The sequence below is a fragment of the Empidonax traillii genome, unplaced genomic scaffold (genome assembly GCF_003031625.1).
Source record: "Empidonax traillii isolate 1590-97213 ecotype Southwest subspecies unplaced genomic scaffold, ASM303162v1 scaffold227:size730986, whole genome shotgun sequence".
Taxonomy (NCBI): Eukaryota; Metazoa; Chordata; class Aves; order Passeriformes; family Tyrannidae; genus Empidonax; species Empidonax traillii.
The window spans coordinates 141,014-160,171 of record NW_020955420.1 but is presented as its reverse complement, the minus strand read 5'-3'; the positions used below and the strand labels follow the sequence as shown (position 1 = coordinate 160,171).

Sequence of the window (19,158 nt, the reverse complement as noted above, 5' to 3'; positions counted from 1 at the left end):
GAAAAATAAATTAAGAAAAAGGTATTTTCTGAGTCTTCTGAATAACAATCGTGTTATATCAGAGCATCACAGGAAAGCAAAAGGTGAGGATTGCAAATGAATAACATAAGGATCATTCCCTATCACTGCATGTGCACTGGATGCATTTCACACAACAGAGAGAGCCTCTTTCAGGGGAGCATTGCATTGCCTCTGCTTGCAAACCAAGCTTCTTCAGAGACCCACACTGCAAGTATCACACAGAGCTTGTGTACCAGTGTCAGTGCTGCTCCCAGCCCTCTTGCAGCGTTTCTCTTTCACATTTGATCTTTATAGTTTCCATACTGGAGCAATTTGGTTTGCTGAATTTTGAAAATGTCTCCAGTTAAAATGCTAGTGTATTAACCTGCTGTACTGAGTCTCTTTTGTTTCTCTTTACCAGAGTGCTGCTTGCCAATTTTTACGACTACAGCAGATTTTACTATTCAAACAGAACCAGATGGAACACCAGTTCAAAGAACATGTCAGAATTAAATATTTCTTTTTTAATTAGTTGCTTCTGATTTATGCAAAAAAAATTAACATAAGAGTGGGAGAATGTGCCATGAATCCAGATGCAACACAGCCCACACAAGCATTATCTTTTCGCTGTCAGAGACACAGAGGCTTTTTCTTTCATTATTTTCTTGTCTTTTCTTTTTTCCTTTTTGTTTCTGGATTTTGGTTTTCTTATGCTTTCTGCATCTTTTCCTTCTTGAACCAGCTCTATAATGATGGCTGAGGTTATCTTATGTTCATCACTCATACTTTTTCATCATTATCTTAAATTATCTCCCATAGAAACTGGTGGATCTGCTTCTAAAAAAAGTTATTGTACTCAATACTGCTATCCTAGCATCACTAGCTAAACACGATAGCATTCTTTGACTCTAATCCTTGTTTTCAGTTGAGGGAATCTTTACACTTATGTTTTTTTCTGCTGCAGAAAAGGATTTAAGCAGAAGGTCAAGATTGTGAGGAATATATATTTCAAATGCTAGAGAAAGGTTGTTTCCCTTTTGCTGCCAAGAATTCCTGTTTCTTTGGCATGAGTGTTTGCTCATCTCTTCTTTCATGCTTCCCCATTTTTGCCAAGTCACATAGGCATCAGTTCAGTAAAACATGCTGGCTGAGGACAGTTGTTAGGCACAGACTAGAAGTTAAGCGTGTGATTAGCTGCTTTCCCTTTTGGAGCTCTCAGGATGTTGCTGTCAAGGTCAACGAGAAAGACTTCAGTGACTCAGGAGAGATCTTAATAACAGCAGTATTTTCCCCCCACTTTCTTAATGGAGCTGCCACGAGTATCACTGAGAATTTTGCACAAAGATCTGAGATAGTTTACAGGCTTAACTATTTTTGGTTAAACCCAGGATGAATATTTACACGTTTTCATTAATCAAAGGGTTGTGCTTTTGTAATAAGTACTTTTTTCAAGGATGAAGACTTTTGGAAGTAATTTTCCAACCAAATTAATTAAACTATTTTCAGAATTTCTACTGGAGCCTGTGCCATTTTTTCTTAGCATTATAATCTAATAAGAAAAGGAATTAAGTCTTATTTGTATATACCTCTTGAGGAAGCATGATTGGTCAAATCAAAAGCAATACTTAATAAAAAAAGATCAACTCTTGCTTAATTAAATATTTAACAGAAGAACAGTGAAGCATCACAATAGTTAATCTGACTCAGAGCACTGTATGCTATCTAGGGAAATGACACAGTTCTCTAAAAATATTTACTTTGGTATGTTGTGTCAAGTGATGGATTGTACAGCTTTTCAAGCCACAAGAGATGCCCACAACAAAAAGCTTCCTGTTGTTAATCAAACTCCAGCACTCAGTCCTTTATTTTCTCAGGTTTTGAACAGACCTACAGTAGGAGTGTTAAAAGCTGGCAAAACTGCTCCCTTGCTGCAGTTCCCTCAATGACTGTATTTTATTTAACAAGGCAGATTTTCATTCTGAAAATAAGGTCTTCCATACTTGGACATGGTTATGTATGACGACAGGAAGCAGCAATATTAATTTCAAGCCGTGTATGTCGTGTGTTGTTCTTTATCCAGCAGTTTGCTAAGATTTGCTACGTGATGCATTGTAGAGAGCTAAATGTTTTTTTTTTTCTTCTTTTTAACTGGTCTCTAATAAAATGAGATGGCATATGCCATCCCTTGCATATCTACATCTTAAAAATGTGTCACCCACTAACATTTTTTGGAGACAGTAAGACAGCAATAAAAATATTTCTCCTGGATGCTCAAAGATATTGCAGAATAAATAGAGAGGAAGTAATTCATATGTAGCTAGTGCCTTGCAATATGCTCTTGAAGGAAAGAAATTAATTTCAGAAATAGGAATAACAGAGGCTTTTTTTTACATGAACATTTCTCTCCTGGAAAAAAAAATACACACTTGAGATGCTCCTCATTTCTTGTAAGTTAGGGGCCCATTCCTGTAGGCAGTTCTGCTCCCACACTTGTACTTACGAATAAAGACAGTCACACTGCAGCACAAGCAATTATCAGAGGCTGTGTTTTTGGATAAGACCCTAAGGCATCATTTTCCAAGAGATATATGCTTTTTAATCAGAATGACAGTGACCAAAATTTGAAAAAAGAATTAGCAACATACTGCAGTTAGTCAAAGCTGAAACTCTGGTCACTGTAATGGAACGTCAGTATATCAGGTTTGGAGACATCTGCCTATCTCAGATCACAGCCATACAGCTTGCAGTAACTTACAGAATCACTTGCATTCTCTAAATAAATACCAGATGTTTGTTTATCATATGTGCAGAAAGTTAAATGTCAAATAATTGCTGGGAAATGCATTTGATGTTCATCTTCAAAAGTACCGCATTTCATCACCACTTCTCTCCACAGTCATTTTAACATGAAACACAAGTTCTTAAAACAAAAAGGACAAGAAGGCCAAAACAAAAAGCTAGTTATTAAAGATTTGTATTACTGTCTATTACTGTAATTGGAGGAGCCTGGATCTGAGAAAAATGGGTAGCCTCTGGTCATGTTAAAACTTGGACCTTCTTTGGAAGTTCCCCTTTGACTGGAACTTACACAGAGAGTTGACCTCTATAAGCATAAACCTCCAAAATGCAAACCAGTTCCTATCTGTTTGGTGACACGGCTGTTTCAGAGCTACTACCCCCTACATTGATTTCTCTGGAAACCATGGAGAAGAGCTGTGTCTTGCCACAGCCACACTTTGCTACCCTCAGGTTCCAAATGCTAATAACAGTAGATATGGTTGAATTTCAACTCTGAGCAGTCCCTGTGGCATTTAGAATATTTGTTTTATGGACAATGTGTACATTTTATAGAAAGCAGAGTTTCAAAAGACATTGAAAAAAACCCCAAAATACATCACCAAGTGATTAATGAGGGTGAGCTTAACAGCCAAAAAAAAATGTGTCATGAGGTTTCCAAGGTAGTCTTCTACATAACTCGTTTCTGTCACCTTACCTTCAGAAGAAGATCGATACATTTAGAGCTTGATTTGCAAACATACTTAGACACAAAAGAGGGGTACTCAGTGTTGCAATTCTGTTTTCATGCACCTGGAGAAGAGTGGTGCCTCTCTGGAGGCCACTGCAGAGAACCATCAAAGGGAGGAAAATGCCTCAAGCCCTGCCTCTCTCCTGGACCTTTTCACTGACACAGAACTGAAAACTCCAAGAGACCCTTCTGCTTCTCTGCTGCTTAGCCTCGCCTTTCTTGTTTGCACTGCTCCTTTCTCACAAAATAGCACTGATGGAGAAATATTACTCTTTTTTCCTCTATCAGTTTGTGAACAAACAGCCCCTGGCATGTGTCAGGTCTGGGGTTAACGCTTCCTTTTGCAAGGGGTTTAAAGCTGTGCTGAACACTACAGCTGTCAGAGTCCAGGCACTCCAGGAGAGGACTGCTGTTAACACAGTTCCAATTTTCAAGAAGCACATAAAGATTTGCTGATTCAGAGAGAGCACATCTATGTGGAGAGTAGTTCTCCCTCCTCCAGTACTGTCTTACTGTAGTTTCTGTCTTATGTCAGTTACTGAAGTCAGGAGTGCTAATGATGTTGCCTTTCCTTCCTTTACTTGTAGGCAATAAATTAAAGGTTCTCTCAGAGTCTCTCTCTTTCCCCCAGTGAGAGAATCCTGACATCTTTTAGACATGAAGGTAGATGTGTGTATCCCTGGTGTGTTTAGGACTGAGTCCTGGGCAGTGAGATTGATGCTGCAGGATATTCAGTGCCCAGGAGTTAAGGTGTATTGAATCCCAAATTTGGGACTAAGCAGAATTTGGGGACCTTAAGTTTTCTAATGGGGCAAGCCCGAGACACTTAAAGGGTCAGTGACTGCTAGCAATTGTTAGCTCAGGCACCAAGTAATCAAACCTTTCCCTAAACCATCAATGTTAAATTTTAACTTAGCTTCAAATACCTAGAACTCCTGTAATAGGCCATTGCTTGACTTTATTCACAATGAAGTACTTACTGTATATTAAAAAGCCCCTACTAGAATAATTTCAAATCAGTTGGAATGGCACAGGCTTGGGACCCTAATCATTTCAAAACTGAAGAGCTGTTTCAAATTGTAAGAGAAGCAGATCATTTAAATAACTTAGCTCTGCACTCCCTCAGACTTCCAGATTTTCAAGTGCACTTCAGCCTGGAAGTGAATGTGGTATTGGACATAACTCAGTGCAGCACACTTTACAATCAGCAGAGTACAGTCTGGAGAGCATTTGAAGTTAAGCTGAGATTGCTCAGTGCAGTAATGCCCAGATTCCCCCATTAACTTTCAGATTGCAACAATCTAACATCTGAGACTCTCCAGTTGCTTTAAATCACTTGATTGTTTTTGTAAAGCGGTGCTGAGATTCTTTTTCTCTTAAGGCTGTTCTTTTTAATCACACAAAACCAAGATGTTGCAGCATTTCACCCCCAAAGACAAGGGCTGAAATGTTACATATAGACTTTACCAGCCTTAAAAACTGGGGCAGGGGTTTTGCCCTGAAAGCCAGTTCTATCTGTCACATACAAGGCTGCTATTCTTGTGTTGGAGGACTCCAAAATGCCTTGCATATGACATGGGCATTGAGAGAGTAGACACTCTGTCCTCAATAGCACTTCCTTCAGCCTTTTGGGAGAGAATGCAGAGCATGTTGATTGAACTGCTCCAGCGCCTTTAGATATATGACATACATCCAGGAAAAAGGATGCCTGTGGGACACAGGACACATATATTCTGCCTCCTGCATACTTTGGAAATAATGAAGAAGCCTGAGACATTCATGGGACAATTCACTTGATAAGGGTTAATTCAACCTGTTAATTCAACCTATTACTATCATACTGAACTCTGGGCAAATGAAGTTTAGGGGGATAAATGACTCTGATTAATATTTTGTGAATAGTGTCATTTTATAATGAAATTAAATGGTTTGCTTTAGGAAACAAAGAAAAGGTTCTAGCTGTAGAGAAATAGGGTGAAGAATTTAATTGGTTTGTTTTTACAGCTAAAAGAAGGGCTATACAGAAGTGGCAGGAGTTTCAAGCTGTGGTCACCAACCTGCCTGTGAGAAAGTTTTGTGCCTGGTTTCAGCCATTTGGCAACTGGACTTGTGCACTGAGACAAAAATTTCTTTTGCCAGCAGAACTGACTTGAGTAGCTGTATTCCTGTACCCCACACCATTCTCCCAAATATACTGATATTTCTTTGGTGAACTAGGTGAGGAAAAGATCTAGATGACAAATAACAGGGGGGAGAGCAAGATTAGCCTAAATCACTTGTCCGTTTGTAAAAGAGAGAGAGTGAGTGAAAAAGAGTGAAAACCTCTAATGAGCGTTTGTGTGCACACCATGGCATTCATTGCTCCAACAAGTTCAAAATGATATTATTTTCTAGTTATAGAAGTCCACTTTTGACAGTTGGAACAGAATTGTTACACTTGTGCTAATGCTTTTTTGTGTTTTCTTCAAATACATCATACAGCAAAAGCAACTAATCTGCCTTTTTCCTAAAAAAATCATCTAGTGATTTGTAATTATCTTGTGACTAACTAATACATCATTGGATTCTTTTCTTCTCTTCTACTTGCAGGCGACTATTTCCTGAGTTTTGGCAGAATTCTTGTTATCATTTCCTAAGTGCACATCTTTGACATTGTACTATTAAATTTCATCTGATTTCTAATACTGCAATCCTTAGGGCCATTTAGTTCTCACTGCATGAGTCTCTTCTGTATTGACAAGGCCTTGCAGATTTGTGTCCTTAGCAAATTTCGTTAGCATCTATGCAAGGTAGTTAATGGAAGTATTAAGTAAGGTTTTTCACCAGACTGGTCCTTGGCGAATTTCTCTAGTAACTTCTCTGCAGTCTGTTGGTTCCCACTCGCACTGATGGGGTCTCTGGTTACTCCCTCACAGAGAAAAGAGAATTCTCTGGCATGTGAATAACCCTTCTGGCTAATTAGGCAAATTTTCCCATCTTCTGTGATGACACTGTTTACTAAACAGGCGATTAGGTCTATGTTATTATCGACAATATTTTGCAATTTCCGTCATACAAAATCCTTATTATCTTTGTAAAACATGGTGGGGTGGAGGGGGTGCCATTTCTTCAGTATTGTCATGCTCTGAACTCACTGTCCTCACATCCCAAATTATTCTCTACCCCAGGTAGATCTAGGCCTTCTCCGCTTTGTTTCTGGAATTGGGACCCAAGGAGCCATCTCAAAAGAAACAAAGAAAGAATATTATCTGAAAACATATCGTGTAGATGTCAGCTCCAATGGAGAGGACTGGATTACACTGAAGGAGGGAAACAAACCTGTTGTAAGTAATTTTTTAAATCTCTTATCGCTCTTCAGCCAAGAAATAGTCTGTTAAACTGTTTAGTTGCTATTAGCTGTTTATAAAAGAGGAGTAAGGTATCACAGGTTTAGTCAAGCTGATCAGGGTTAACATTTTGCCAAATCCAGACTATTGTCTCAATAGTGATGGGCCACAGAAATTGTTTATGCAAAGCTTAGAGCAGCTGAAAATGGTACAAGGTGCTGCCTTATCTGTTGAAGGCACTATAATTTGAGTGATTTGTTTCTTTTTCCTGGAGTGTTCTGCTCTTTCCCAGCTTGCCAGAGATCTTCTGTGTGACCTTGAGAAAAACATTATGCAGAACCTTTCAAAAATTGTGTTGCTCTGTTATCTACAGCGAAGTTGTGGATATGCAACGTGTCAGCGCCTCAGCTCCCTGTGCACAGCCATGCTGTCTTGCAGGAGCACTAGCAAGTGATTAGTGGTTTATTATACTTCCAAGTATCTCAGTGATGGGGGTCATGCAGACAGATGATGAGGCACATCTTTCCATCCTTATAGATTTTTATCACCTTTCCATTTATCAGCAGATTTGCTCTCTGTGACCTCCCAATGAAACAGCTTTAGACACTTGTAAGAAAGTCTTCATTATCCGCTACCGTGAGCATAAAGCTTATTACTGAGAAGTCAGTTCTACTCCAGCTCTCACATGAATAACCCCAGTGAGGCTGTGCCTCCCTTCCCACCTCACTCAGGATGTGCCTGGAAGCAGCATCCCCAGAGGCTGCCAAGGGCTGATGCAACTGGAAAGGTTTTGTGGTACCTCCCTTCAGGACAGTTTTTTTGTGACCCTCCTATGAAGACACAGAAGAGCTGTACAATATCAAACTCTATCAGTGTAACCCTATCTAGCTTTAAATATTTGGATACTGGTTTGTCCCTGACTCATCTGTAAATGCTGTGCCAAGTCCACATTTATCTAATCAAAATGGTAGCAGTACTTAACACATACATCTTTCTTCTTTGAAGCACTTTGTGAAACAATAAAAAAATGACCACTGAAAGCTTCTCTTTGACAGGTGTTATCCTGGTTGTACACGAACTTCAGAAGGTCAAATGCCACTGTACAATGATATATAAAGATACAATAACTGACTTGCCCAAAGTCATAAGAGGAGCCAGTACTGTGGCTGGTATGAGACACATGGTTTCCTGGCTCTGGATTCTATAATCTGAAAAACTGCTTCTTTCAAAATCAGACTGTGCCTGATTTTCATTACCAGCTTCAATTTGTAAACTCTCCAAGAGTGTATTTTACATGAGTTTCTCTTGCACATGCTGTCCTTAATTAATGAGAACACTTCCTAAACCTGTGTCACTTGTCCAAAGGGTTTATAAAAAATCAGGTTTCTAAAATGGCAATATTTTGCTGTTGATCGAGACAAGAGAAAACCATGCACCATTCTCTTTCTAATATTTTAATTCCCATTAAAAGTTCACAGTTACAAATCTCTTCAAGGCAGCCTCACCCTAGTATTTCACTAACACCATATAGGAAGCTGTGTACTTTAGAGAAAAATCTCATTTTCTCTGTCAGATGCAAACTTTTAGAAAACAACAGGCGGTCCTCACAGAGAAAAACGTTGCTGAAAAGAAATGTAGCTCCATTTAAAATATCTTACTAGATATTAAATTACTTGAGATGTAACTGAGCCTGATGAGTTGACAGCTGTGTGCTCTTGGCCACTGATACAATTAGTGCACTTACAGTAAGTAGCAAACAGGAAAGTAGACAGTGTGTGTAAGAAATGGGAGAAATGTCCCATAAAAGGAGAGGGGTTTGTATCCATGGAAAACAACAGGAAATCGGTCTTCCCTACATGAGGAAGAAGCAGGAAGCTGAATCACTTTCTTTGGACTAGAACATTGCAAGGTTTCAGCTCTGCTAGGAAGGAGCAAGTCTACAGGTTCCTCAACATGAAAGCACAGCCCAATCCTGTCCCTTCTTGTGGAAGTTTCATTGTTCATCTAATTTGACTGCCAGCCTCAGGGGATGCAGGGAAAATCTGAAAGCCTGTTATGTAGATTTTAAATAGACTTCCATCTCAGTATGCAAGGAGAAAAAAAAATCTGAGTACTTCTTGAAAAGGATTTGAAAATAGGAGGTTAACAAAGCAAGGTTTGCATGATAACCTCTACAAAACTTTTAAGTCCAAGTACAGCAAAATAATATGTTTTTATCCTAACTCCATATAGGATTTCTGTGTGGTTTAGTTGAAATCCAAACCTTTAGTTTGAACCTGATGCTCTGTAGCATTTTTTATCATTCCACGAGTGTACTAGAAATAAAACTGCCCTAGTGGGGCATTGAGGGATTCTTCTGGGACACAGAAGTCCTTGGGTGACAAAGACCAGTGTATGTCATTCCTGCATGTAGATCTGGGAATTAGGAACGCCTTTTTTAGTATCACTGAACACCTTCCATCTTCATTTTTCCTTCCCAGAAAAAGCTAATCTGTCTGCAGAAATTGTGTTAGGAGATTAATGAAGGAGTTTCCCATGCAAGTCTTTGGTCTCAACCCCCCGCAAAATAACCCTGGTTAGACTTTATATCATAACTCTGTGTAAAACACAGAATTGTAAACACCATTTAGGAGAAAGTCTAACACATATATACTTTTTGTTTCCACACAAAGGTGTTTCAAGGGAATAGCAATCCCACTGATGTTGTTTACAGACCTTTTGCCAAACCAGTTTTAACGCGGTTTGTGCGAATTAGACCCGTGTCTTGGGAAAATGGAGTTTCACTGAGATTTGAAGTCTATGGCTGCAAGATAACAGGTAGGTCTTGGGAAGGATTATAAAATCAAAGGAATTTATTATGCTTATGCTGTGGGTTTTATTTTTGTGAGGGAAATGCATGTTCACAATTTCCAGTATGGTGTGAATCTAGAAATGTTAAAAAAAAAAAAAAGGAAACACAACAACCCAAACATTTAGTATTACCTGAATATTGTTCTGATGTTATCTTTTAGGTCTAATTACTTTCCTTGCTTTTTCCTTCCATGGAGCTGTAATTACTTTATTTACATCTAATTACTTTACATCTAATTTACATATAATTACTTTACAGGTCCTTGCAAATACTGGAGAAACATGGATATTTTGCAAATTCTCATCTTATTTTCCCTTCCTAACCCCCCAGTCCCTCTCTCTCATGCTTGCTGTTCATTGGTAGTTCTCAGCAGGCTTCCCAAGGAGCACACATACACAACTATATATAAAAGCATTGTGAAGTACAAACACTTAGATCTGAAACCTGTGCAAGCAATGGTATTTATAGTCAAGTTCTCAATAATTATCAGTATTGGAATGTAATCCAATATCCTTTATATCACACAGTTACCTATGACAAATTTTTTTTGAAATTTTTTTATATAGTTTTACATTTCCTATGCTTCCTACAAAATGGAGGTGCTTTTATATGTAAAGTAAAAATACATGTTATAGATGAAAGAAAATGTTAAGGAGTTAATATATTTTACAAAACTAATTTTTCTAGAACGTTTTTTAGCACTTAACATAATTCATTGGCAGTAATTTTTAGTACTTCTAGGGATTTTTTTTTCCTGTCTTTAGTCTTGAAAATGTTTCTTAGGATTGATTTTCCTACAACAGGAAAATAAGACTACTAATTACTTTGTTAAAGAATTCCGGGCCATTCTATGAAATCTTTTCAGATTAGATGAAGGTAATGTCAGCAGGACTACTGTTACATTCTATGTTGGAAATCTTCATTCCTTGTTAGCAGGTATTTCTAATTTACATTTATCTAGGATCATAAAAGAAGCAACTATTTAGCTTCTGTTTCATCTGAAAAACTCTGAGACCCAGGAAACACAATAGAAAATCTCACATGTAGCAATAAATGATGTTTTACAGAATGTATGAAGAGTTCCATTTCCAATGCCACTAAAATAAAATAATCTGCAACCAGGTTTTGGCTGATTTTGGAAGTTTTCTCTAGGGAAAGATTCACAAATTCAGATGACCCTGCCCTCTTTACCTTAGCAAGAAGAATAGAAAACAAGAATAGAATAGGATTTTCTGCTCCTTTTGGTTCCCACCAAGCCAAAAATACTTGTGGTATTTTGGTACTTCCTGCCAAAACTAGTATGTGCAAGTTCGAACAAATGAAAATTATATACAAATCCAAATAGATTCTTTTGGATATAAGAAATAATTAATTAATTATAGTAATTACGATAGTTGAATCGACTGATGTATCCTGTTTCTGTTTTGGTGCTTGCTCAGATTAACTGTTTAATTTATTTGGGACTTTTTTTTTTTCTCTGTAGATTATCCTTGCTCTGGGATGCTGGGTATGGTGTCTGGGCTCATTCCTGACTCTCAGATTACTGCATCTACTCAAGTGGATAGAAACTGGATCCCAGAAAATGCTCGGCTCATAACAAGCCGTTCAGGTTGGGCGCTGCCACCAACTACTCACCCATATACAAACGAATGGCTTCAAATAGACCTTGGTGAAGAAAAAATAGTGAGGGGCATAATTGTCCAGGGAGGCAAGCACCGAGAAAACAAAGTGTTCATGAAAAAATTCAAAATTGGCTACAGCAACAATGGATCAGATTGGAAAATGATCATGGATTCTACCAAGAAAAAGATAAAGGTAAGGAAAAAAACTCTGCACTAAAGAAAAGTTGCATTAAAACAAAAAAAAATATAGTTTACATTACATTTTTGTGCATCTATCTCTGACCTTAGAAAAGGCTCACAACTGGGATGAGGCCAAGCAGGGGAGCTCCAAGGGCAGCAACCCTGAAGGGATGCTATGGGAGCCATCCCATGAGGGCAAGAGCTGGCCTTGGGATATTTGCCTCTCTCTGGCAGCAAAGGTTTTGCTTATTCAGCAGCTAGTTCGGGCTTGATTTCTGTCAGCTTGGTGCTTCTGTGGTCCCCAGGTTACTGCACAATCCCATGCAATGGGATTTAAAAGTCTACTCCAAAAAACTAAACTCTACGCTAAAACTGAAAGTGAACAAATTTATTTGAGACACTGAATTACTTTTGATCTATTTTTGTCAGAGCTGCAGAATAAGAATGGGGTTATTTAACTCAATGGGGTACCTGTTGTATTTCTGGACTCCCTATAGATTGCTTGGAGAGTTTCACAGGTTCTTTGTCATGATCTGATCCCAGTCCCTCTAAAAGAAAGTGATGAATTTTTTGACAAGTTATCCCATTCCAAGTGAAAAGTACTATTGTATTGTCACTGGTGAAGCATCTTGGCAGTTGCTTGGGAATAAAGGGCAGCTGGTTCATAGGCTTAAGCAGAAACTCAAAGACATTTACAGGGGAGGACCAAATGAATTGCTGGGTTACGTGCCAAGGAAAATGAGCTTGACCCAGAAAAGCTTCTGCGAATGTACCTGTTTGGGTTTGTCTTTGCATGTATGTGTTTCAGGGCGGAAATTGCACTGTGTTTAGCTTGTTTATACCAAATCCCATTTTAATCTTCCATCCCATTTTGTTGTCATTGCTCACAAAGTGCATTTTTGCCTCAAAAGGCACACTCATTTTTTAGTCTTTCTATTCAGTTCCTTGAAGAAATGAGTAGGCTACAATACTGGGATGACCAGAGATTGCATACCAAAATGTGCCCTCAAAAGGCAAATCGTTGTGGTGCTTGGCAGATGGAAATCCTGAGAGTTGCTTCATATCTCATCTGTGTTAGTTTGAAAATAAGATGTAGAAGTTGTTTTGCTATATAGACTCATCCATCGGGCAAACCTGTGTTTCCTTAAAGGAAAAGCTGAGTGGGCCCATGGATGTAGCTTTTCCAGGCACATTTGGTAAATATTGGACTTCGTTCTCTCCTGTTTTAATCGCACTGAATATGTCTGCATTTTCTCACTTTTCATCATTTGTTTGGGGGATTAAAACTAAACGAATTCAGCCTTTGCAGTCATCTCCTTTCTCTTGTTACCATGAGTTTTGACTTCATCATAAAGTGTGAAGGGAGTGTAAATCAACAATGGGATCTAACCATTTTCGTTCTAAAATAGATGTTGTTTTGACATGTACTTCTACACTGTGGCTCAACGAGGGAAAAAAATAATGCCATATGCTTTCAAAGCAGTGCGCCGTCTGCTGCATGGCTTTCTGTTTTCTAATACAGGCACTTGCCATCATTGTCAGAAGTTAGAGTTTGACAAGAAAAGTAGTGTGCTAACTAATGCACTGAGCCCATCCTCGGCTTTCATCACTACCATAAATTAACTTTCAAGATTAATGGAATGGAGAGGGCTGGAATTCAAATCTCTCATGGCGTTATTATAATCCTTCCCCAAAATTCAAGATATTTAATAAACTTTCTTTCGAAGCACAAGTTTTCTTTAAAGAGAATCAGATAAATCCCATGATTTGTGAGTCTGATGGATTTAAAATGTTAATACTGGAACGTAGTATTTTTAAATGTAAGTAGAGCTGGATGGGACAGCGTGCTATAATGAGTCACAGCAGGAACATGGATTAGAAACAGCCCTGTTATATGAAATGAAACACGTCGTTTCACTTGGTTAAAGTCATGACTTTCAATAAACAAACAACTGCATTTTAGGAAAAGAAAGAGCAGCGACAGGCTAAACATAACAATAGAATATGTCCAAAGGGTGAAACATCACCTTGCTTCTCAGCACAATCTTGTCATCCATGCCTGCAGCTCCTTTCACAAGGACTACCATAACTCCTTCCTCTTTGGGTGACCCAATTTCAGCAATTTTTGAATGCGCAAAATATTTCCCTGTAGCCTAGCTCAAGCACTCAAAGGAATGAAAAACACAAATCCCCAAACCACCACGCAGAACTCCATTTTCATGTCATACTTGTTTCCTCCTTCCACTTTTTCTGGGGATGGGGTTGGTTGGTTTTGGTTTGGTTTTTTGGTTTGGTTTTTTTTTTTTTGTTTTTACACTTCCTCTCATCACTTCTGGTACAAGAAGCTTCAGAACATCCTGCCATTTGGAACATCCTTTTAGAATTTTTCTGCCATCTTTATTTTGATTTTAAAATATGTAAGGTGGAATTTTTTTCCTCTCACCAGTTTAGCTTCTCTTTTGTTTCACTATTATTTATTATAACTTACTTTTGTAGTGAAGGAAGGCAATTTGTGTCATAACCTGTATCAAAGACACTCCCAAAGTGTTGCTGTATACTCTCTCTCCTCTCCCACAAAGAATATCAGTATGTGTTTTAAATGAACAGTCAAAATTGAATCACAGGCAGCTCTGCACTACAAAGGACAATGATTCAATATAATTCTAGATGCCAATTGAATTCTAATGTCTACGTGTCAGTACTCCAGTAGTGATTTCTTTTATAAATCAGTTTTCATTATTATATGTTGCTATTAAGACTACTATTAAAAAGGGAGCAAGGATTCCTCAGATACATGTGTCTGTCTACTTTGTACACATAAAATGGCATTCATTCTTTCTCACATGGTAGGTAGCTTTTCTGATCATTTGCACTATATTGTTATTCAAATATAATAATATGCAATTCCATGTCAATTAGCTCTGACAGGCCCTCTACACATGGATTCTTGACAACTGTCTTCGAAGCACTGACAATATACTGGGTCAACCAGTGCCCTTTGAAGGCACCTTGGAGGTGCAATTTCCCTAGGAAGTAGGAGAAGCAGCATTATGTTGAAGTTATTTTAGTTGGTCACAGTCTGCTGTCACTATTGGCTTTTGCCATTGGCACTCTTTAACCAATGGCCAGAAGGGATTGTGGACCATTGGATCACAATGCCAAGGTAAAAACAAGCAAGGCTTTTAGGACTACAGCGAATGTACAAGTAACAATCAGGTTTACCTATGCTGATTTTGTGCTTTGGGAAATATGACCAGCTTTTTTCCATGGCAACTGTTTTCTCTGTCCCAGATCAATAGAAGGAGTTCATTGCAGGCTGGGTTTTGTTCTCATCCAAAGTGAAGAGCATCTGATAGTTTCTTCCTGAAGAAGGCTTCAGGTTTCACAGCTATGAGTTAGAAGTTTCTTATAGTAGTGCTTCTAATCCCAAATTTGAACTGCAGTTAAAAGAAGATGTTTTTTAGTGTGTTGCCATTTTACTAATTTATAGAAAAGGATGAGAACATTTTACTTCGTAGTTATATACATTTTCATATTTTGTACTTTAGAGTCTTCTCTACCCGATATTCTGAAGACGTCTTTTACCATGAAATAGAGTAAAAATAACTGCTTTTGCCTATCTTGGGTTATAAAGTTTTCATGCCAAAGACTGTTTCTTTGTTCAGTTAATTCTTTCTAGAGATTGATCATCTTCCTGGAGGTACTTGAGGTGTTGCTATGAGTAAAAATTATAACATATTCTATATGCAAAAGATCTATATGACAAGAGAAGCCAAAGGTATCAATCAAATGCCATTGAGAGTTGCATTATGTCTGAAGAACCCAGATTGTAACTCAGAGAAGAGATTTTTGTCTGAAATGTGCATTTGCTGACCTGCCTTGCCCATTGGATTATATTGCAGTTTTGTCAGGAAGCAGCTTTCTTCTTTCCTTCTTTTTATTCTTCTTCAATAGCGGGCTCACTGGAAGAACTCTTGCATCTACTGTTCCTGAAGTTTAATTTATGCCTTTTGAAATAACTACAACTTGTGAAACTCTGTCACTGGGGGAAATCAGATTGAAATTTTCTCTTGAATAGTTGGATTAATATTGTAACCACTTAAAGGGTGACAGGATCTTCACCTCAGCCATTTTTTTTCCCTGAGAAGTGCTGGAAATGTCACCCAGTTAAACACCAGATCAGAGTGTCATTTAAAAACATGTCTCATTAAACACTCAGCTCTTGTTATGACCCTCATGGATTGGTCGCTACTGAGTTTATGAAAAATGAAATGCATTACTTTTCTGAGAAGCTTTAACAATGCATTTTCCACTCTCATTTAGGACAGGAATGCCTGACACTTATTAATCAGTTAGAATCTGTCCTACTGCTCACCTAATTGAAAGACTGGAGAATGAAGGAAGAAGGATGAGTGTTGAAAATACCTTTTGCTTTTTTTTTTTTTTTCTTTTAACAAGTACTATTTGTCATGCTTTGCAGACTTTTGAAGGCAACACCAACTATGACACGCCTGAACTGCGGACTTTTGAACCTGTATCGACAAGATTCATCCGTGTCTACCCTGAGAGAGCCACACACGGGGGACTGGGGCTGCGAATGGAGCTGCTGGGCTGTGAACTCGAAGGTAATTGCTCTGCTAGAGATGAATGCACTTTATTATTTTCATAAATACATTCTCTACTTGGTCTACTGCAGAAGACTGCTGTGTCTGCACAGGCAGCATGTTGGACTCTTGCTTCCATTACTGCCATTAGTGCTGTTTCTTGGCCTAATCAGTTCCTTCTCTGCAGACATTTGAATATGCCCAAGGCACAAGTATTATTCTTTTTTTTCCCGTTCCTTTGTTGAATCACGGTTATATTCTCCACATGGTTTTCCATTCCCTTAAGCAGCTTTATGATTATACTTTTGAGAATTATAGAGCTATTAGGAGAGAATAAAGACAGGAACTTAAATTTTGCATTACCACGATAGAGCCCCGTAAGAAATGTTTTCTGGGAATGCACAGGGAGCTTTGCCCTAAATATAGCAATTATGTCCCTCTGTCCTTCAAAGGACCTGAAAGTCACACCAGAAACTGTGGTGGGCAAAGATCACTTGGCTAGACAGTGTCTGTGCTGTTCCTTTTTGGGGGTAAAGGGGACCTCTTTGTTCCTTACCAAACTTCAGTTTTGCAAGTGTATATAGGAGATGAAAGACCAGGAAAAGCAAAGTTTAGACAATTATCCTTGGACTGTGACATGAAGTCAGCTTTGATTTTTGTTATATAAACAATAATTATTTACCTTTATAGATAACTACAGACAACACTATGTGAATTTCACAATTTTGTCTGGTGGGTGATGGTACAGTGGCGAGGCTTATAAACCACCCAGCTTAACACCACACTGAATAGCAAACCATGTTATTTGGGGTTTCATATAACACCTCGTATAGAAGTAGCGGGACAGGCTCCCAAGATGAATGGAAGCAACTGCTCTGCCTCCATTCCTTTCTCACCATTTCTCCCCCAAGAGGGAAGTGTGGGAGGCATTTGCTGTGAGAACTGAGGAGTTCTGTGTTGTTTTTTTCTAGTGAAGGCCAGATTGAATAAGTATGCCTTTTCTTGGCCCGGAAAGTTGAGAGGTTGGAAATACTTCTTAGTTCCTGCAGGAAGTCCTCATTTCCTGTGGGAATACTTAGTTCCTGCAGACTATTGTGCTACTTGCTCAGGAAAAAGGAAAACCCAGCACCTGCCTCATGTAAACTAACAACCTGTGGGCAAAGTGCTTCTGCCACAGGGCTCCTGTAGCCACCTAGACATCAAGAAGTGTGTCTATGGACCACCTTACAAGGACACATTGCTCAGTGAGATGGAGGAGACCGCTTTTAGGCAAACTGCAAAAGCAAGTACAGGGTTTTTTCCCTGGGACACTTTTTTGCATTTGTCTTTCTTCTGTGGTGTACTTTTGATGTATGCTCACCTGTAGGCCATCCATGTGACCTCACAAGTGAGGTCAATTTGCATTTACCCATGGGAGAAGCATAGTAAGAAAACTTTGTTGTATAACTGTATCTTAAGGAGGGAGCTGAATGAAGAGAAGTCACTTGACTGAGCAAGAAAAGAGATGAGAAAAGCATGGAGTTAGCACAGAGAGGAGTAGAAATCAGCTCTCCAGCACTAATGAGCAAGGGCAAGTTTTGTGTGCTTGAAGCATCCCAGAGGGGTGTATATGGAATGATGGCAGAGATGTGGGCAAGCTTGAGGCTATGCAGGGACACAAAGATCAAGGTAAGAAACTTAACTGGATATAGAAAGGTAGAGGGACCCCCTAGAGGGTTTTTTATAGCAGTGTGAGGAACAAATGCTCTGCATAATTCATAATAGGTACAGAACTGTTTCTTTAACTAGAGGTAGATTAAACCTGAAAAGCATAGGTCTGAGTCTTAAAGAGGCATGTTGCATCCCAGGATATAGCTGCTCCAAAAACTACCACCTCTCCTGACATTTTCAGGCCCAAAACTCAGTCTTTGTGATCTTGTGTGGCCAACAGGAGCTGGGGGCAGTAGAAGGGAAAAGAAGAATCTGCAAAAGACATGCATTATTGCATAACTTACAATGAGTGAAAAAAGATTGCTAATGAAAATAACAGTAGGTGAGAACAGGCAAAAGCCTGGATCACATTCCAAGAGTGCTTATCTTGAGTCAGGGAACTATACGTGCGGCATAAAACATAAACACAACACCAAGTTTCTGTCTTCTGATTTTCCAGATGTGGCATGCTTTGCAAACACTAGGCTATAGATGTGTTTTCTGGCATCTTATACAAATCTGAAGCTTTAATTGTACTAAAAAAATTCAGACTTTTACTGGTTAGGCAGCAGCTACCGTAAAGTCATCACCAGTGAGAAGCAGGCAGGTGGCCGGGAGGGATGGCTGACATCACCGATGTCTTATGTATTTATAACTTAAACAAAAAACAAAAGAAACTCCTTTCAGGTCTCCTCGTTGAGCACAAAGTGATTCTACATCACACTGCCTTCCTGCCACTGTTACCAGGACCCTGCTCAGACATTTCCTCTCTTACATGTGTTCTGCAGAGAGGTTTCTTCAACAATGTGGTGGATGTTGGAGAATTACCAGCTTGAGCATGCGCCCCTCCTGCTCCTCTACGCAGGCCCACTGACAGGCACTTTGGCCGGCAATAAAATTATGGGGTTTCTACCTTCCCCTCCCCCCCGGATTATCATTCTGCCTTGCCAGTCTTTCACTATTCCCTGGTAGGAGCAATAAACACTCATCAGTCAGTGAATAGGCACTCCAGGGCTTTGCTGCCCCCTGATCTCAGATACATCAGAGAGCCTTAGTGCTGGAGTCAGAAAGGATATTCCCTGTTCCATAGGAATGCTAACTAACCTGCAAGGGAGAGTTGCTTCAGTCCTAAGGTACAACACATGAAGACAGCATGTGGTGTTCATGGAGATGTTATTGCCAATTGTATGCTGGTTCTCCGGCACGTGTTTTAACGGAGTGACTGGATTTTGTTTCAGCTCCTACCGCTGTCCCGACCATTTCTGAAGGCAAGCCCGTGGATGAGTGTGATGATGACCAGGCAAACTGTCACAGTGGCACAGGTGATGACTACCAACTGACAGGTGCAGAAACCATCCTC

The 19,158-nt window shown here is 39.1% G+C and overlaps 1 protein-coding gene across 3 annotated transcripts in view; it reads left to right on the top strand.

Annotated features, from left to right (window-relative positions):
- Positions 1-19,158, top strand: part of NRP1 (neuropilin 1) — a 113,591-nt gene that overhangs the window by 72,358 nt on the left and 22,075 nt on the right. For 2 of the 3 annotated variants that reach the window (XM_027887992.1, XM_027887991.1), the window contains exons 8-12: positions 6,694-6,849; positions 9,525-9,669; positions 11,187-11,518; positions 15,986-16,130; positions 19,037-19,120. In XM_027887992.1, coding sequence (XP_027743793.1) covers positions 6,694-6,849; positions 9,525-9,669; positions 11,187-11,518; positions 15,986-16,130; positions 19,037-19,120 — 862 coding nt within the window. Of the gene's footprint in view, positions 1-6,693; positions 6,850-9,524; positions 9,670-11,186; positions 11,519-15,985; positions 16,131-19,036; positions 19,142-19,158 lie in introns of all 3 variants that reach the window. The other variant, XM_027887990.1, reaches the window with a different exon arrangement.